The sequence below is a fragment of the Giraffa tippelskirchi genome, chromosome 4 (assembly GCF_054371585.1).
Source record: "Giraffa tippelskirchi isolate mGirTip1 chromosome 4, T2T-mGirTip1v1.2.pri, whole genome shotgun sequence".
NCBI classification, from domain to species: domain Eukaryota; kingdom Metazoa; phylum Chordata; class Mammalia; order Artiodactyla; family Giraffidae; genus Giraffa; species Giraffa tippelskirchi.
In genome coordinates this window covers 141,682,523-141,703,851 of record NC_137278.1, presented here as the reverse complement: position 1 = coordinate 141,703,851, position 21,329 = coordinate 141,682,523, and the positions used below count along the sequence as shown (strand labels likewise).

The 21,329-nt window shown below is 38.3% G+C and overlaps 1 protein-coding gene across 3 annotated transcripts in view; it reads right to left on the bottom strand.

Annotated features, from left to right (window-relative positions):
* The window catches only part of SLC2A13 (solute carrier family 2 member 13), a 381,012-nt gene that overhangs the window by 112,901 nt on the left and 246,782 nt on the right, over positions 1 to 21,329 (bottom strand). For all 3 annotated transcript variants that reach the window (XM_081483684.1, XM_081483681.1, XM_081483683.1), the window contains exon 5: positions 2,310 to 2,473. In XM_081483684.1, coding sequence (XP_081339810.1) covers positions 2,310 to 2,473 — 164 coding nt within the window. The remainder of the gene's footprint in view (positions 1 to 2,309; positions 2,474 to 21,329) is intronic.

Genomic DNA, 21,329 nt, shown 5'->3' with positions numbered 1-21,329 from the left:
AGGAATCTGTCTTTAGCACATGATGGCCATCTATCCTTTTGTTGAGAGCTTACTACCCTAATGAGGCAGCCCAATTTATTGTTGCATAGGTTTGATTATTAGGAATATTTTTCTTATATTAAGTAAAAAATCTATGTCCTCATAACATCTACCATCTACAAGAATAAGAGATCTATTTGGTGTCTCTATAGTCTTTTTCTCCAGGCCTGAACAATTCTGGTTCCTTGAATAGGTTGTAAATGTATGGTTTCTCACTTACCCTCCTGCTTCCCTGTATACATTGGCTATTGCAATTACCTTTGCCTTTTAATCAATCTTCCCCCTGCCTTCTCCTCAGTTCTGATACTGTAGTTCAACTTACATTATTCAGCTCAAGGCTTCCACTCAAGGCAAAAACAGAGGGTGGATGCATTCTACTCTTCCTTCTGGAGTTAAGGGTGAGAGGGAGTATGTATTCTTGGTAACTGAGTATGAAACCCTAAATGCATTTTCTCATCAAAATTTGGGACAAGTGACTTGAAGCAGTTCTACTGGATGAATGCTTTAGTTATATTTAGTTAAAATAGAATTTAATTAACGCTGGCCTGGAAACTTTATATTTTAATGGAAAAATGTATTCTTACTCTAAATAAACTTACAAAGAAATACTTAGGAGATAGCTAATTGATAAGTAGAAATCTGCTTGTATATTTGAAAAAGATTAGAAAATTCTTTGATGCAAACATGTGAAGACAGTATCAGAAAAGGGTATCATTTTGGCAAATAAAAAAGCCCATGTATTATAGAAATAATAAATAAAATGGGCAAGATTTAAAGACAAAAGATACTTTAAAGTGAGAAGGGTTTTTTTATTAAGTTATCACAGGAAACATACCAAATCAATCAGAATTTACCCTAGGATTTGGGCCTTGTTCAAACACAAAAAGAGGCTGTCCCAACTTTGTGAAGAAATTATATGGTTCCAATGTTCCGCTGTTGAAAGAACTTTGAAAAAAAAAAGCTCTAATTTATTTCCATATTACCCCAAACTTAAAAAAAAACATATAACTTTGCTTTTCACTTTGTACCATTGAGTAACACTTAAAATAACAGCAAAATGCTACCCTCAGAAGGCTCTAATTGTTACTACAATTCTAATTTCTAGTTACATATCATAATAAGTTTTTATTTAAAAAATTTTTTCAGAAAAACTCTATTCAGTACAGTTCAGTTGCTCAGTCGTGTCCCACTCTTTGTGACTCCATGGACTGCAGCATGCCAGGGTTTCCTGTCTATCACCAACTCCTGCAGCCTACTCAAACTCACATCCATTGAGTCGGTGATGCCATCCAACCATCTCATCCTCTGTCGTCCCCTTCTCCTCCCGCCCTCAATCTTTCCCAGCATCAGGGTCTTTTCAAATGAGTTAGTTGTTTGCATCAGGTGGCCAAAGTATTGGAGTTTCAGCTTCAGCATCAGTCCTTCCAATGAATATTCAGGACTGATTTCCTTTAGGATAGACTGGATCTCCTTGCTCTCCAAGGGACTCTCAAGAGTATTCTCCAACACCACAGTTCAAAAGCATCAATTCTTTGGCGCTCAGCTTTCTTTATAGTCCAACTCTCACATCCACACATGACTACTGGAAAAACCATAGCTTTGACTAGACAGACCTTTATTGGCAAAGTAATGTCTCTGCTTTTTAATATGCTCTCTAGGTCGGTCATAACTTTTCTTCCAAGGAGCAAGCATCTTTTAATATCATGGCTGCAGTCACCATCTGCAGTGATTTTGGAGCCCAAAAACATAAAGTCTGTCACTGTTTCCACTGTTTTCCCATCTATTTGCCATGAAGTGATGGGACCGATGCCATCATCTTAGTTTTCTGAATGTTGAGCTTTAAGCCAACTTTTTCACTCTCCTCTTTCACCTTCATCAAGAGGCTCTTTAGTTCTTCTTCACTTTCTGCCATAAGGGTGGTGTCATCTGCATATCTGAGGTTATTGATATTTCTCCCAGCAATCTTGATTCCAGCTTGTGCTTCCTCCAGCCCAACATTTCTCATGGTGTACTATGCATATAAGTTAAATAAGCAGGGTGACAATACACAGCCTTGACGTACGCCTTTCCTGATTTGGAACCAGTCTGTTGTCATTCCACGTCCAGTTCTAACTATTGCTTCTTGACCTCTATTATAACTCTAATATATGAATAGAAAAACTCTATTATATGGCTACAAAAACTATATCAGAAGTGGTAATGGTATTGTATTTTAAAAGATTAATTTGTCATCATTATAGAAGTTTATAACTGAATTCTTCAGCACCTACCTGCTAAACTACCAAATGTAAGTTTCCTGCGGCCCACTTTCTCAACAAGCCAGACACCCACAAGCGTGAAAATGAAATTTGTGAAGGCTGTAACTGAAGCTAGCCATATTGCAAGTCTATCATCTTCGACACCAGACATCTGCAGAATGGTTGCACTGTAGTACCTGTGAGGCAAGAATAAAACAGTTGTTGCTGTTAGTCACTCAAAGAAACACAGTTATTCATATAGAAAAGTATCTATCTGACTAAAACATACCTGGAAGAACTGAAAAATAACATCAAGTTAACATGGAAATCATGCAAACCATTTAAAGGATCACAATACAGTGACTATTTCCAGATGAAATTTATAACTTTGTATCATTAAGAAGAGATACTCAAGCAAGTGAATAGAGGGCTGAAACCTTTAAAAGTTACATGTACTCCACACCTAGGGACAGTGACAGCTGTAGTTTCACTAAAATTATCAAGGAGAAGCTCCAAATACATGGAATCAATCAGAAGTCACCATACACTATAAATGTATGTACTTAAAAGAACAAAGAAAACTGCTACATATTTTAATCTTAAAAAAAGTGTAATATAATGGCAAAAATCTGGTACAAGAATTTCTTCAAAGACACAAGAAGAAGGAATATATCAAGTTATCTGGCATCCAGTAAGTGGTAAAGAATCTCCCTGTGAGGCAGGAGACAGGAGAGGTTGCAGGCTTGATCCCTGAGTTGGGAAGAGCCCCTGAAGTAGGAAATGGCAACCCACTCCAGTATTCTTGCCTGGGAAATCCCATGGACAGAGGAGCCTGGCAGGTTACAGTCCATGGGTTTGCAGAGAGTCAGACATGATTGAGCACATGGGCTGATTGGTATACTAAGGAGATGAGAAACTTACATGATATATACAAAAAGAATGCCTTTGTGGTTCCTAGAAAGGTATGCTCTTTGGTAAGTCTCTGGCACAATCTGCATGATTAGGTCCTATAGACTCATTTTGTTCTAAATGAATACACTGGAGAAAGAGAAAGAAAGTGAAGTTACTCAGTCATGTCTGACTTTTTGCAACCCCATGGACTGTAGCCTACCAGGCTGCTCCATCCATGGAATTTTCCAGGCAAGAGGACTGGAGTGGGTTGCCATTTCCTTCTCCAGGGGATCTTCCCGACCCAGGGATCGAATCCGGGTCTCCTCCATTGCAAGCAGATGCTTTACCATCTGAGGCACCAGGGAAGCCCATACACTGGAGACTGGCTCTAAAAATCATAATGCCAACTTGTTGATGCACAATGGGAGATATATCTGGTATGTTTAAGATGATAGGTTTCTCACAGGACATTTCTTTCTTGCGGAAAATATCCATAGCTATACCAGATTACTTTGAACTGGCCCTTAAAACAAAAGCAGCAAAAATATTCCTGGCAAATAATCAATGAAATGTGACAGAATTCAAACTCTGAAGATACATTCTGAAACACGCCTTTTACTGGCTTTCAAGCCATTCCAAAACAAGTTAGCTTTACCCAAATCCAACAGTGGGCATCTAAGCAATGTATTCAACAAACTGAAATATTTCCATAGTTACAGTCTAAAGTTTCTCAATGGTAGTCATTGTTTTCATGTGCTCTGCTGTGCTTAGTCTCTCAGTTGTGTCTGACTCTTTGCAACCCTATGGACTCTAGGCTGGATGAATCACAAGCTGGAATCAAGATAGCTGGGAGAAATAGCAACAAACTCAGACATGAACGTGATATCACTCTAATGGCAGAAAGTGAAGAAGAACTAAACAGCCTCTTGATGAAAGTGAAAGAGGAGAGTGAAAAAGCTAGTTTGAAACTCAACATTCAAAAAATGAAAACTATGGCATCTGGTCCCTAAATAGAAGGGAAAAATTGGAAGCACTGACAGACTTTCTTTTCCTGGGCTCCAAAAATCACTATAGATGGTGAATGAATCAAGAAATCAAGACACTTTGCTCCTTGGAAGGAAAGCTATAACAAACCTAGACAGAGTATTAAAAAACAGACATCACTTTACCAACAAAGGTCCATATAGTCAAAGGTATAATTTTTCCAGCAGTCATGTATGGATGTGAGAGTTGGACTATAAAGAAGGCTGAGTGTTGAAGAATTCATGCTTTCAAATAGTGGTGATAGTGAAGACTCTTCAGAGTCCCGTGGACTGCAAGGAGATCAAACTAATCAATCCTGAAAGAAATCAACCCTGAATATTCATTGGAAGGACTGTTGCTGAAGCTGAAGCTCCAATACTCTGGTCACCTGATGCAAAGAGCTGACTCTTGGAAAAGACCCTGATGCTAGGAATGATTGAAAGCTAAAAGGAGAAGCAGTTGGCAGAAGATGAGATGGTTAGACAGTATCACCAACTCAATGGACATGGATTTGCTCAAACTCTGGGAGATAGCGGAGGACAGGGGAGCCTGGCAAGCTGCAGTCCATGGGATCACCAGGAGTGGGACATGGCTTAATGACTGAACATCAAGAAGAAACAACATATTTACAATTGTTATCTGTTCTTTTTTGGATCCATCCTTTGGTCATTATGCAGTATCCTTTCCTATCTCTTAGAATAGTCTGTATTTTAAAGTCCATTTTGTCTGATATGAGTAGTACCATTCCAGCTTTCTTTTGGCTTCCATTTGCATGGGATACTTTTTTACCCTCCCCTAACTCTCAGTCTTTATATGTCCCTAGATCTGAAGTGGTTCTCTTATAGACAGTATATATATATGGGTCTTGATTTTGTATTCATTCAGCCAATCTATGTCTTTTGTTTGGTGCATTTAATCCATGTATATTTAAGGTAATTATTGATATGTATGCTCAAGGGACATGAGGGACATGAAGATCTGCTGATTTGAGTATCTGTGGGGGTCCCTGAACAAATCTCCTGTGGATAACTGAGGGAGGGACAACTATAATTCATTGTTTTCATTTTGACATAATAAAATCATGAAATTCCAGGCATTAAATTAATGGCTAGAAATAGGAGTAGTATGAAACAAAGTAAGTTAGTGAGTATCAGAATTTTAGATCACTCCAACTACAGTAAAGTTGTACAGACTAGATGCAGACCTAAACAAGGGTAAATTTTTTGAAGTATTTTTCAGGTCATTACATTAGATATAGTACCCTGTAGATTTTCTATATTAATGCGAAACATTGAGAGCAAAGGCTGAAGTTCAGTGATGGTCTTTTATCTTCCTGTCAGCAAGTCTTGCAACTTCAACCTGCACTGAATCTTTCTTTGTATGGACTGTCTTGAGTTTTCATCCTCATTTTTCTTTCTCAAACACTGGTAGATGTATTAGATTTTATTGCTGCCATAACAAATTACTACAATCATGCTGGCTTAAATCAACATAAATTTATTGCCTAATAGGTTTATAGGTCAGAAATCTGAAACAGAGTTTATTGGGTGTCAAGAATCAAAGTTATCATCTGGGTATTCCTTTCTAGAATCTCCAGGGGAAATAGATTTCTTCGCTGTTTTTTTTGCTTTTAAAGTCTTCCACATGCTGTGGCTTGAGGACCCCACTTCCTCATGATTCAAAGCCCACAAAGGTGGGTCCATGCAGTGCCTTTCAGGTCCCTTCACTCTGAGACTCCTTTCTGCTTCCCCTGCATATAAAGACCTCTGTGATTACATTAGGTCAATCCAGATAAATATGGTAATCTCATTTTAGGAGAAACTGATTAACAGATTTAATTTGACCTACAACCTTAATTTCCCTTTGCCCATTAATGAGAAATATTCACAGGTTGTTTATGACATGTACATGTTTGGAGGGGATTACTCTATTACATAAAACAACTAATCAATAGTAAAATATGGAAAAGCCCAACAGTTAGAATGAGAAGGTGAGGAATGAAGGTAAGAATATTTACTTAAAGGATAATCAATTCCAGAATTCATACAATAGCTCTACTTCTTTTCACAGGACTCTTTCAAGGGCAGAGGATGACATACCCAGGTCAGAATAAATCACGAACCTAGTTTTCAAAAGTCGGATCATGTATTGATGAAACGACACATCTAATTTACATTTAAAAATGTGTGAATTCCAATGTTTTTATAAATGATGCTATCAGCCAACCATTTATGTAATAGGCTACCAATATACTTAGTATGGATGTGAGAGTTGGACTATAAAGAAAGCTGAGCACCGAAGAAGTGATGCTTTTGAACTGTGGTGTTGGAGAAGACTCTTGAGAGTCCCTTGGACTGCAAGGAGACCCAACCTGTCCATCCTAAAGGAAATCAGTCCTGAATACTCATTGGAAGGGACCGATGCTGAAGCTGAAACTCTAATACTTTGGTCACCTGATGCTAAGAACTGACTCATTTGAAAAGACCCTGATGCTGGGAAAGATTGAGGGCGGGAGGAGAAGGGAACAACAGAGGATGAGATGGTTGGATGGTACCACCGATGCGATGAACATGAGTTTGAGTAGGCTCCGGGAGTTGTTGATGGATAGGGAAGCCTGGCGTGGTGCAGTCCATGGGGTTGCAAAGAGTCAGACACGACTGAGCAACTGAGCTGAACTAATACTTAGTCTGAGTTCTTATGTAGTAGTTTAAATTTGCACAAAGCATAACAGTTTTTTTTATAAGAGAATATGAGCTGAAAAAGACTCCTTTTTAGGTTCAAAGAAGGGATGCCTTCTCTTTTCAAAAGCATTTTATAATATCTACCTGACAAATTATCATCTTCTTCAAAGATTTCCTGGTTAACCTTTGGTTTTCTCGTACACACCATCTCTTCCCCAGAGTGAAAATGAAAGGCCTAAAAGCAGTGTGTTCTCAAAGACCAGTTTCACAAATCTCTGTAAATGTCGAAGAACAATAACAGCCAGATTATATGTATATAGTTATCTTAGAGATTATGTGAAAGGTAGCTTTCAGTTTTGAAAAAACAAAATAGCTCTAGAAAACATGTAGGCCTTGGTAATGGCAATCCAGCCTAATAATGACTTTTAACTAACAATAAAAGCATAAACATGAGCACCTCATATGCTGAAAAAAAATGCATATTATGATTTTATTGAACACAGCATTTTCTAGTAATTTCTGAAAAAGTTATTTTTTTTTCAGCTTCTTAAAGTCATAACCTGTCACTTTCACTATTGCTAGTATAGTTAATTTAGCATCAAGAAGTAGGTTCTCAATTTGCCAGATTAAACTATTAATTCTCTCTACAAAATATATGCCCACAGGAGACTGAACATTCAGGACTTCATGAAAGCTCATATTTCCCATTTGCTGAATTGTAAGTAAGTGTTAGTTGCTCAGTTGTGTCCGACTCTAGATGACTCCATGGTCTGTTCATGGGATCTGCAGGCAAGAATACTGGAGTGGGTTGCCATTTTCTTCTCCAGGGGATCTTCCCGACCCAGGGATCAAGCCCGGGTCTCCTGAATTGCAGGTGGATTATTTACCATCTGAGCTACCAGGGAAGCCCATGCAATTCAACTGCTGAATCAAATCAGATGTGTTTGTTCCTACCTGTTTATGCCTGCCACTGTACTTATGTAATTTAATCAAATAATAATATCTAAATCAATTAAATAGAAGATGCTTTATATTAAAATTTATAATTTTGAAAAAGTCAATAAAGGCAAATTATTTTTTAAAAAATTGTGGGCAACACAACCATTAAAAAATGGGGGATGTGATATAAAATTCTAAAAAGATTCTGCCCTTAGGACTCTTCTCAAGTGTCTTTCAGTTCTTGTTCCATTTGAGAAACTAAGTCTAGAATTCATAGATGACAATATTGAGTGGCTTATGCAAGAAAAACAATGTGGAAGTACAAGCAGTAGATGTGATGAATTAATGTACAACTAAAAAATGTTGAAGATACATATGCATTATTTCCTCATAACTGTCTTTTTCAGTTACCTAAACAAGAGCCAGTCTTCACCATGTCAGTTAAGAGGGCTTCCACCTTTCCTCACCATATCTCACAACCTTACTTATTCCGTAACAAGCAGGGATCCAAGACTTCTAGATCACCTATATACTTGCTCATTTACTTTCATATTAAACTGTAGAGTAATAATTTGCCTCAATCTTCCTCTCATCCCAGCCCTCTCACACTCTTTCCCTGTGCCTTGTTTACTATTCTAGTCACAAGAGTTCAGTTCAGTTCAGTCGCTCAGTCGTGTCCGACTCTCTGCGACCCCATGAATTGCAGCACGCCAGGCCTCTCTGTCCATCACCAACTCCCGGAGTCTACCCAAACCCATGTTCATCGAGTCGGTGATGCCATCCAACCATCTCATCCTCTGTCGTCCCCTTCTCCTCCCGCCCCCAATCCTACCCAGCATTAGGGTCTTTTCCAATGAGTCAACCCTTCGCATGAGGTGGCCAAAGTATTGGAGCTTCAGCTTCAACATCAGACCTTCCAATGAACACCCAGGATTGATCTCTTTTAGGATGGATTGATTGGATCTCCTTGCAGTCCAAGGGACTCTCAAGAGTGGATCTGCAGTCCAGGCTGTCTTTTCCTCAGACCTGAGGATGGGCAGAGGATGGTGAGGGAAATAAATGAACTAAAGCATCCTTAGCCCTCCTTTTTAAATTCTTGGTCTACTTTTCTGCTCACTTCTCATTCAATGGCAGTTTCAGTGTTTTCCTCACAATTTCTTCTCTACTCTTACATCTGTGTCATGATTCTTGGTAAGAGAAGTGTCAACATGTTGTTGTCCTTCGGTCACTAAGTCGTGTCCAACTCTAGTGACCCCAAGGACTGCAGCACACCCGGCTTCTCTGTCCTTCATACCTCTCAGAGCTTGCTCAAATTCATCAAATTCATGTCCTTTCAGATGGTGATGTTATTCAACCATCTCATCCTCTGCTGCCCTCTTCTCTTTTTGCCTTCAGTCATTTCCAGCATCAGGGTCTTTTCCAATGAGTTGGCTCTTCACTTCTCCTGGCCAAAGTATAGAAGCCTCAGCTTCAGTATCAGACTTTCCAATGAATATTCAGGACTGATTTCTTTTAGGATTGACTGGTTTGATAACCTTGCTGTCCAAGGGACTGTCATGAGTCTTCTCCAACACAATTTAAAAGCCTCAATTCCTTGGCGCTTAGCCTGCTTTATGGTCCTGCTCTCACATCTGACATGACTACTGGAAAAATCATAGCTTTAACTTCATGGACCATTGTCAGAAAAGCGATGTCTTGGCTTTTTAATACACTGTCTAGGTTTGTCATAGCTTTCCTTCCAAGGAGCAAGTGTCTTTTAATTTCATGGCTGCAGTCACTCTCTGCAGTGATTGTGGAGACCAAGAAAATAAAATCTGCCCTTGCTTCCAATTTTTCTCCTTCTATTTGCCATGAAGGGATGGGGCCAGATGCCATGATCTTAGTTTTACGAAGGTTAAGTTTTAAGCCAGCTTTTTCACTCTCCTCTTTCACCTTTATCAAAAGGCTCTTTAGTTCCTGTTCAGTTTCTCCCATTAAAGTGGTATAATCTGCATGTCTGAGATTTTTGCTATTTCTCCCAACTATCTTGATTCCAGCTTGTGATTCATCCAGCCTGGCATTTTGGATGATATACTCTGCATGTAAGTTAAATAAACAGAGTGACAATACACACCCTCGATGTACTCCTTTCCCAATTTTGAACCAGTCTGTTGTTTCATGTCTGTTGCTAACTGTTGCTTCTTGACCCACATACACCTTACCTCAGGAGACAGGTAAGGTGGTTTGGAATTCCCATCGCTTTAAGAATTTTCCAGTTTGTTGTGATCTACACAGTCAAAGGCTTTCACATAATCAATGAAGCAGGTGTTTTTCTGGAACCATTGCTTTCTCTATGATCCAATAAATGTAGCCAGTTTGATCGCTAGTCCTCTGCCACTTTTAAATCCAGCCTGTATATCCAGAGTTCTCATACTGCTGAAGCCTAGCTTGAAGGATTTTAAGCATAATCTTACTAGCATGTGAAATGAGGGCAACTGTATGGCAGTTTGAACATTCTGTGGCACTGCCCTTCTTTGGGATTGGAAAGAAAACTGATTTCTTCCAGTCTTGGGGCCACTGCTGAGTTTACCGAATTTGCTGACATATTGAGTGCAGCACTTTAACAGCATCATCTTGTAGGATTTGAAATAGCTCAGCTGGAATTCCATCACCTGCAATAGGTTTGTTTGCAGTAATGCCTCCTAAGGCCCACTTGACTTCACACTCCAGGATGTCTGGCTCTAGGTGAGTGACCACACCATTGTGGTTATCCTGGTCATTAAGACATGGTTTGTATAGTTCTTCTATATATTCTTGCCACCTCTTCTTTATCTCTTCTTCTTCTGTTAGGTCCATACTGTTTCTGTCCTTTATTGTGCCCATCCTTGCATGAAATGTTCCTTTGATATTTCCAATTTTCTTGAAGAGATCTCTAGTCTTTCCCATTCTATTGTTTTCTTCTACTTTATTGTATTGTTCATTTAAGAAGGCCTTCTTTTTTCTCCTTGTCGTTCTCTGACACTCTGCATTCAGTTTGTTATAGCTCTCCCTTTCAACCTTGCCTTTTGCTTCTCTTCTTTCCTCAGCTATTTGTAAAGCTTCCTCGGATAACCACTTTGCATTCTTGCATTTCTTTTTCTTGGGGATGGTTTTGATCATGGACTCCTGTACAGTGTTACAAACCTCTGCCCCTAGTTCTTCAGGCACTCTGTCTACCAGATCTAATCCCTTGAATCTGTTAGTCACCTCCACTGTATAATCATAAGGGATTTGATTTAGGTCTCACCTGAATGACCTAGTGATTTTCCCTACTTTTTTCAACTGAAACTTGAATTCTGCAATAAGGTGCTGATGATTTGAGCCACATTCAGCTCCGGGTCTTATTTTTGCTGACTGTATAGAGCTTCTCCATCTTCAGCATCAACATGGTCCACCCATAAAATACCTAGTCTCTTCTGATTCACTTCTAAAATCCTTCAGTTATCCTAGTTGCTGACCAGCACCACCTGGTTACAACTCACTTACTTGAATTCCTCCACTCACACAATTATTAACTCTTGCGGAGACTTAAAATCATATATTCTATCTCTTTTCAGTTATCCATCATCACCCATTTTTCCTCCTTTCTTATAACTGTACTTATAGTCTTAAGTAGTGCAGATTTTCTGAATGATTAATTCTTATTCAGTAGTGTACTACAGAATGACCTGGAGGACCTATTAAAACACAAATTGCTGGGCCCTACTCTGAATTTCTGATTAGTAGGTCTAAGACCAAGAATTTGAATTTCTAAGAAGTTTCCAGGTGATGCTGACACTGCTTTGAAAACTTACTCCTTAAACCACTATTATAATCATTCTTTTCTTTGTTGTTATTGTTCAGTTGCTAAGTCGTGTCTGACTCTTTACGACCCCATGGATTGCAGCACACCAGGCTTCCCTATCCTTTACCATCTCCCAGAGCTTGCTAAAACTCACATCTATTGAGTTAGTGATGCCATGCAACCATCTCAATTTCTGTCCTCCCCTTCTCCTCCTGCCTTCAATCGTTCCCAGCATCAAGGTCTTTTCCAATGAGTGGGCTCTTCACATCAGGTGGCCAAAGTATTGGAGCTTCAGCTTCAGCATCAGTCTTTCCAATGAATATTCAAGATTGATTTCCTTTAGGAGTGACTCGTTTGATCTTCTTGCAGTCCAAGGGACTCTCAAGAGTCTTCTCCATCACCACAGTTCAAAAGTATTGATTTTCTAGTGCTCAGCTTTTTTATGGTCCAACTCTCACTTTCATAAATGACTACTAGAAAAACCATACCCTTGACTACATGCCCACCTTTGTGGGCAAAGTGATGTCTCTGCTTTTTAACATGCTGTCTAGGCTGGTCATAGCTTTTCTTCCAAGGAGCAGGTGTCTTTTAATTTCATGGCTGCAATCACCATCTGCAGTGATTTGGAGTCCAAGAATATAAAGACTGTCCTTGTTTCCACTGTTCTGCTTCTATTTGCCAGGAAGTGATGGGACCAGATGCCATGATCTTTGGTTTTTGAATGCTGAGTTTTAAGCCAGCTTTTTCACTCTCCTCTTTCGGCAATGGCAACCCACTCCAGTACTCTTGCCTGGAAAATCTCATGGATGGATGAGCCTGATAGGTAGGCTGCAGTCCATGGGGTCACTAAGAGTCGGACACGACTGAGCGACTTCACTTTCACTTTTCACTTTCATGCATTGGAGAAGGAAATGGCAATCCACTCCAGTGTTCTTGCCTGGAGAATCCCAGGGACGGCGGAGCCTGGTGGGCTGCCGTCTATGGGGTCACACAGAGTCGGACACGACTGAAGCAACTTAGCAGCTTTCACCTTCATCAAGAGGCTCTTTAGTTCCTCTTCACTTTCTGCCCTAAGGGTGGTGTCATCTGCATATTTGAGGTTATTGATATTTCTCCTGGCAATCTTGATTCCAGTTTGCACTTTATCCAGCCCGGCTTTTCGCATGATGTACTCTGCATATAAGTTAAATAAGGAGGGTGACAATAAACAGCCTTGATGTACTCCTTTCTCAATTTGGAACCAGTCCGTTTTCCATGTCCAGTTCTAACTGTTGGTTCCTGAATGTATACAGATTTCTTAGGTGGCAGGTTAAGGTGGGCTGGGATTCCAATCTCTTAAAGAATTTTCTACAGTTTGTTGTCATCCATGTTTTATGGGGACAGTAAGATTACTGTGCTATCTGAAGATAAGGGCAGTGATTAACTCTAGCCAACAGTCCAAATTGTTCATTAGTGATTCTAATTACCACTTCTCGTGTTCCAAGATTGAAAAAATACAAAAGGTCAAGGAATTTGGGATGATAGTTACTACAAGACTTAGTCTGGAAGAGCATCTGAAACCAGCTCAAGCAAGAGTCATGCACGGATAGAACTAGAAAGGACTTGAGAGAATATAAATCATAATTAGAATGACAAATACCTATTGGGTCCACTGACTAGAAAAACTGTAGTAGCACAGATGGATGTTAGAGCCATGAAGGAAATTCTTGATTTTGATTTCATAGGAGATGGCAAGGATCCAAATGTGACTACATGTAAGGTGTGTCTTTGATTCAGGGAATCCATGATAAATGAAGGAGCTCCATCCACTGGTGCTCAAAGAGTTGAGCTGAGGGAGGGAGAGGTATATGGGAGTGAAAGGATGCTATAAAGGTCAACAAGATTGCTCAGTTCTCAAAGAGTAAGAACAACACACCAACTGGATGTACTTGAAATTCCCTAATATGCTTACTCTTAAACTCTCCAAATGCTGAGCTCATCTCCTGAGGAAGAGTAGGCTTGTAGAACAACAGCAGGAAGGGGAAGCAGAATGCAATTCTGTGAACTAGGTGCCAGAGAATTCCATCATTTAACATATAAAAAGTGTAGAGATAATTCTCTTTATTCCCTAGTTCCTGCTATACTATGGATGAAGGAATTGCATGGCGTGACTTAACTGTTCAAGAAATAAAAACCAATACCTATAAGTTTAGATAATTAAACTTTCCATGAAAAGATAAATATTAATGGATACTATAGCTACCACAAGACACCCAGAGAGAAAATTTTCTCTGATTTTAGTAAGTAGGAGTTCTTATGTTTCTCTGTGATAATTGATTTATTTCTACCATAGGAACACTGTGAAACATGTATATATTGTATTGGCTGCTAAAACACTTACAGCAACATGATTCTCAAACTTTAGTGTGAATAAAAATCAATCTGGAGATTGTAGCAAAAACAAGATTCCAATTTGTTCATCCTCTTTGCTCATTCCTACCCTCTCACCTCTGCCCAGAATTGATTCATTTGAAGAAATTCTAACTTAGGAGGTTCCAAAGGCACTTTGAAAAAGACAGGCTTTCTGAATTAGTTTGTACAGACACTACTCTACAGTAAGTTTCTTGTACAGAAATCATCTTATCTTGTCCTACTTTGTCCTCTTTGCTAAATCACTATCTTTAAAGTTTATTGTACCTATTGCCTCTCTAGATGTTTAATTAAGTTCTCTTAAGCTTCTTCTGGAATAAGGAAGGATTAAAAAGAATAAAGACTTCTGAATTAGTATGAATAAATTTTATTTTTCCATGTCCAAACATTGATGGAAAGGAAACTGATCAATTTTTTAACAGCAGAGAAACAAGCTGAGCTCTAACAGCCCTGGGGAGAAAACACTGCAAAGAGAGGGCTCCCACACCAATGCATAATTAAACAGTAAATTAGGCTGACTTGGTACAGGCATGTTGACAGCACTGTGCCCTTTGATGTTCAAAGAAAGACCTAAAACTGCACTTAGTTCATTTCAAGTGCATATAGCCAGTACCAGGACATGCTTGTTCAATTATTAGTGAAGTGCAGGACCTTTCAAAAATGACAGAAAAAATTATACCTACGCGTACATATGAAGTTTGACCTAAGAGGAAAAGCAATTACCAGTGAGTCAATGTACATTTATTGAGGGGCTACATCATGAAAGACATTCATATTAATTTTAAAATAGCATTGAAAAGCATTGAAAAACTTTGAAAAGCGTTGAATCATCTTGCTAATTGTGAAAAACCAGGAAAATTAGGAAAATACTTTGAGTTAGATATCTGTGTATCTTAATTGACTGGATTGTCTTAATTCTCTATTTTTCTTTAAACATGTAGAACTGGTTCTATAAATACCCTTTTCATTTTATTTTTTATGATGAAAACCTAAGCTGCTTCATAAGAAGCACAGATGAGTACAACAGTAATAATGGCTAATGTTTATCAGTAATTTTTGAGTCTATAAAACTCAATTTTAGAGTTGGAGTTCATGGCAGAATGTATCACCTGATAAACGTAGAAAAGGAGAAATAACATCTATTGAGCACTTCCTATATGCCGAATATTAGGCAGATGTGGTTTGCTCATATCATTCAAGCATCACAAGCATTTTATGATAATACAAACTCGGTAAGAGTAGATGATAAACATTTTCAGGGTGTAATTAACTCAACATAAAAGCTCTCCATTCTCACACATACTCAGGAGCCCAAAGAAACTGTTATGGAAATTCTTACTCAGTTTACCACTCTATGCACAGGCCAAAACATAAACCCTCATGCACAATTACCACTTTATATTTTTTTCTGCATAGAAACTATTTTCATTTCTATAGCTAAAGTCTCTTGTATTGTCAAATAAGATGTCGCTAATGGTGAAATTCACAAGATATAAAAATCATAAAATTATACTTAGTTAGAAACCATCGCAGATGGGCCAATGGATGGGCAGTCAGCTTATTACAAGAGATGTCCCAGAAATATGCTGCCCCTTAAGGGGTATATAGAGCACTAGCTTGTTCCAGAGCCTAAAGGCAGCTAAAACCTCCTCTCCACTGGGAGCTCTAGAATCAATTAAAATAAACTTAAAGAGCAGACTTACAGGGGGAAAGGAATATCAAAGAGAGCATCTTTACAAATGTAGGAGAAAAAGAAGCAGAGTTCCTCACACCCTGTATTAGGGTGATGGTGACACAAGAACTATTAAATATTGAAAGAGAGGTGTTTTGTTTTGTTTTTTTTTCCCAAACACCAGAGGGTAGACTTTCTTCTTCGAACTGCTTCTATTCTAATGACTTAACAGTAGCTTAGTGAAAGTGAAGGTCTTTCAGTCCTGTCTGACTCTTTGGAACCCCATAGACTATAGCCCACCAGGCTCCTCTGTTCATGGAATTCTTTAGGCAAGAATACTGAAGTGGGCAGCTTATTATTAGCTTATTATTTACTTATTTCAGGTCCATGAGAAAGTAACCTATTATTCTGTTGTGAAGATAATATTTTTTGGTTATATATACATTTAACTCTATTTATAATATTTTATATACTATATTTGAATTTAATCTGTTTTTTAAAAATTAATTTATTTAATTTAATTGGAGGCTAATTACTTTACAATATTGTAGGGGTTTTTGCCATACATTCACATGAATCAGCTATGGGTGTACATGTGTTCCCCATCCTGAACCCCTTCCCACCTCCTTCCCCATCCCATCCCTCAGGGTCATCCCAGTGCACCAGCCCTGAGCACCCTGTCTCATGCATCAAACATGGACTGGTGATCTATTTCACATATATTAATATACATGTTTCAATGCTATTCTCTCAAATCATCCCACCCTAGCCTTCTCCCACAGAGTCCAAAAGACTGTTCTTTACACCTGTGTCTCTTTTGCTGTCTCGCATATAGGGTTATCATTACCATCTTTCTAAATTCCATATATATGCGTTAATATACTCTATTGGTGTTTTTCTTTCTGACTTACTTCACTCTGTATAATAGGCTCCAGTTTCGTCCACCTCATAAGAACTGATTCAAATGCATTCTTTTAAATAACTGAGTAATATTGCAGTGTGTATATGTACCATAACTTTCTTATCCATTCATCTGCCGATGGACATCTAGGTTGCTTCCATGTCCTGGTTATTGTAAACAGTGCTGCAATGAACACTGGGGTACATGTGTCTCTTTCAATTCTGGTTTCCTCGATGTGTATGCCCAGCAGTGGGAATGCAGGGTCATATGGCAGTTCTATTTCCAGTTTTGTAAGGAATCTCCACACTGTTCTCCATATGGTTCTACTAATTTGCGTTCCCACCAACAGTATAAGACGGTTCTCTTTTCCCCCCACCCTCTCCAGCATTTATTGTTTGTAGATCTTTGGATAGCAGCCATTCTGACTGGCATGAGATGGTACCTCATTGTGGTTTTGATTTGCATTTCTCTGATAATGAGTGATGTTGAGCATCTTTTCATGTGTTTGTTAGCCATCTGTATGTCTTCTTTGGAGAAATGTCTGTTTAGTTCTTTGGCCCATTTGTTGATTGGGTTTTTTATTTTTCTGGAATTGAGCTGCAGGAGCTGCTTGTATATTTTTGAGATTAATTCTTTGTCCATTGCTCATTTGCTATCATTTTCTCCCATTCTGAAGGCTGTCTTTTCACCTTGTTTATAGTTTACTTCGTTGTGCAAAAGCTTTTAATTTTAATTAGGTCCCATTTGTTTATTTTTGCTTTTATTTCCAATATTCTGGGAGGTGGGTCACAGAGGATCCTGCTGTAATTTATGTCAGAGAGTGTTTTGCCTGTTTTCCTCTAGGAGTTTTATAGGTTCTGGTCTTACATTAGATCTTTAATCCATTTTGAGTTTATTTTTGTGTATGGTGTTAGAAACTGTTCTAGTTTCATTCTTTTACAAGTGGTTGACCAGTTTTCCCAGCACCACTTGTTAAAGAGATTGTCTTTTCTCCTCCATTGTATATTCTTGCCTCCTTTGTCAAAGATAAGGTGTCCATAGGTGCATGGATTTATCTCTGGGCTTTCTATTTTGTCCCAGTGATATGAGAATCAATAAATTCCAACTTAAGTTTTCCATCACTCAAAACTATGGAGGTAGGAAAAACAGGTTAGACCAAATGCCTCTTATATTGTCAGAAGAAGTGAAGAAAAGCATTTCAAACTGGACCAGTATCTTTTGGAGTTTCATATTTGGATTTACGAACAATAAATAAAATACTGCTGTCCATCAGATCTCCTGCTACTACATATTAGTTTGAAATTCAGATTTTGCCTTTGTTGAGGGTCCCTACAACCATTCTCAGTCCTGATGATGATTATGATGTATTACAGCAAAAAGATTCAAACTAAAATCAACAAGGGAAAAAGCCTATTAGAGTGAAGTCTTTAGGAAACAGGTGCAAACTTCCAAGAGTCTACCAGTTAAGTTACACATGACATGCTTAATTCCTTCAGTAAGGAGTTGTCACAGCACTTGTGAAATGTCTACCCCAGGAAGTTCATTAAAGAAATCAGTGCCCATGGTATATAATGGGGGCTAGTCTTATAGGCTAGAGGGTCCTAGAAGATCTAGTAAGAGAGTCCTCTCACTGATGGAGCACATATAGCTCTGGATTTAAGGACTGTGTCAGTGCTTCATTTACTCCCTGAATTGCAGCTATTTGTGTTTTTATATTTTCTGTATTTCCTTGGTTCTTTAAAAATGAATAATAGTTATTTGCTTAAAAATGTTTTTGTAGCATGTCTGAAGCTGTTTCAAGCCTGTTTGAAGCAAAACAGATATTCAGTATAATACACACTGTTTATAAAAATGTTTTAGACATATACACAGTGAGTCACTCTTGCCATTTTGAGAAAGTTTTAAATCACTATAGGAAATTGTTTATCATTCACGTTCCCAAACACTAGTCAGAGGCCAACCATAAAAGCCAGTGTTCCTAAGGATAGTAGTCTTAGACCTGCTATGTTAACTCTTTCCTCAACACTATTTTTTTTAAATTATTTATTTATTTGGCTGTGCTGGGTCTTTGTTGCTGCGAGTGCTTTCTCTAGTTGCAGCGAGTGGGGGCTGCTCTCTAGTTGTGGTGCAAGGGCTTCTTATTGCGGTGGTTTCTCTTATCATGAGCACAGGCTCTAGGAAATGTGGGCTTCAGCAGCTGTGGCGCATGGGCTCAGCAGTTGCAACTTGTGGGTTCTAGAGCACAGGGGTTAACTGCCCCACGGCATGTTGAATCTTCCTGAATCAGGGATAGAACCTGTGTCTCCTGCATTGGCAGGTGAATTCTTAACCACTGGACCATCAGGAAATCCCATGCGATCTTTCTTTTGGGATACCTCAAGACTTTAAGTTGGAAAATCTCTCCTTCAAGTGCTGCCCACCACATGCTGTGGAGACTTATTCTTGTTTCCCAGACTGGACATTATAGATATTGCAGAAGAATTCAAAGTCCTACCAGTTGCCCTCTTCTGATAAAAGGAATGACCTCATTTCAAGCTCCAGCCTTTCTTTATATGTCCTGCTCTACTGCAGCCAAGTAAACCAGACTACAAACCACTGCGGATCAGGGAAATGCTCTATTTATTTATTTTCGTATCCAGACCTCTTAATCCCTCATACTTCTTTAATACATATTTTTAGATGAATATCTACATCCCAAGATGTAAACCTGCCATGTCCCTGAACTAAAGAACCCTCCATACCGCCTTTTTGTTGTGAAGTTGTCCTTTAAATGTATGTACACGTGTGCATACACATAAAAGGCATGTACTTTGTGACACAGACATAGAACATAGGCAAACTAACCAAGTGTCAGCAGTAGAATGGCTGTTTCAGTTGCAGGAGCTAAAACTACTTTACCACTTCAGCTAAGAAGTCATTAAATTAACTTGAAGAACACAAATATGCCTATAGAAAAGGACTTAAGTTCATATGAACAATTTTAAAATGAGAATTTTAAAATCAGAATAACTTGCTGGTCTTATCAGGAACAACAGCTGAATTGGAAATATATTTTATTTTTTTACAATATTCTGAACACTGTACTGAAGAAAAGTGGTGAGCATTTTGGTGGCTAGGAAATCTACCTAGAAAATAAATGCCCTGCATTCAGTATTGCTGTCTTGCGGCCCTGGCTGCTCTCCACAGATCCCAGATGTAATATGCTCATAAGCAGCCTGTAATACTGTTCATCCAAGCTGCACAGTGCGCTGTGAGACTGGCAACCTCCCTCTGTGGGAATCATGGCTGCAGATGACTAGCTGAAAATAAAACTAAATTCCAGGCTGAATGTATCGTCATGATTTTAATTAAGCTTACAAAAGAGTTGCTTCAATTTGTGGCATTTCTATTCCTTTCTTATTTACAATACTATCTCTAGGTAAATAAGGCATTTTGAACCAAAGTACAGTAAACACATAAGAGTGAATTTTCCTCAGTTTAAGTCTTACAAATTTGCTGATCTTAGTTTAGAATGGTATCTTTAAGATACCTAATGTCTATAAATATTAATATTCTAAAGTATACTGCAGAATTACAGACCTAACCTAAAGAGGAAAGTCTTGTTCCAAATTCAAACAGATGCTGATATGGCACAAGTCTTTCATTATACTAAAATACTCCCCCTAAAATTTCTGTACCTCCATGGGTAACCCATTCCATTATCTCTCATAGATGAGATCTTCACTGAAATTTTTTATCAAATGTCTCTGGCTGTGGTGAATAATAATTGTTGTTAGGTAAATTATATTTGACTTGATTTTAACATATTTATAACTTTACTTCTCAAGTAAAAGAAAACAGCTGATTTAAAAGATTTTTATAACCTGAAAAATATCCCAAATCATAAAAACACCTCAACTTTCCTGCTACAGACCAACCTGTTTGTGATAAAATTCATGTTAGTTAGATAAGCTCTAATTCTTGCATAGAAAGAACTGTGGTTTGCTTTCAGTGGAGACCATTTTAGAAGGCACAGCTTCCTATTGGCTTTTATTCCCCTAGCTCTCAGTCTCTGAGGGCAATAACGCCGATTCTCCTTTTTTATCTTAAGGAAAGAAGTTGAGGCTGTGGGTAAATTATTACCTGAAATTCTATTTAAATAACAAAAGTAAGCTTGTTAACTAAATTTCTACAGGGGTAACTGTTAACTCCTACTATTTATGAGGATTAAACTTATATGTGCATACATGCATACTCACACATATTACATACATAAATCGTAAGATAACTTTCCCCAGTGTTTTATCTGACCTGGAAGAAACAGTTAATTTCATCAGTTTCTATGATTGTTAAACCTGTTTTTGTTCTACTTGGTCTCTGCTCTGTTCTACGTTGCTGGGCAACCAAGAGGATGAGGATGAAGTGGTAGAAGAGAGGATGTCAGTTGCATTATTCAGGCCAAATAAATATTAAATCAATTACTAAAATTCACATTAAAGTGAGAGCTACTTAAACAAAGAGAGTTCATATGTCTTCTGTGACTATTTTGAATTAAAAGTTGATAAAGTGGAGATGATTGCATTAATGTTTTTTTCCCCTCTTTCCTTGAAGCATGAAAGTAGGTAAAATCATTATGAGGGAAGACAAAGTAGGTAAGATAAAATTCGTTTTGCAGTGTCCATTAGGAAGAGAAAATGTATATTTACTTGGTTCTTTTTATAAATAAAAAAGTCAAGTGGTTTGCTTTTTGTCTCTT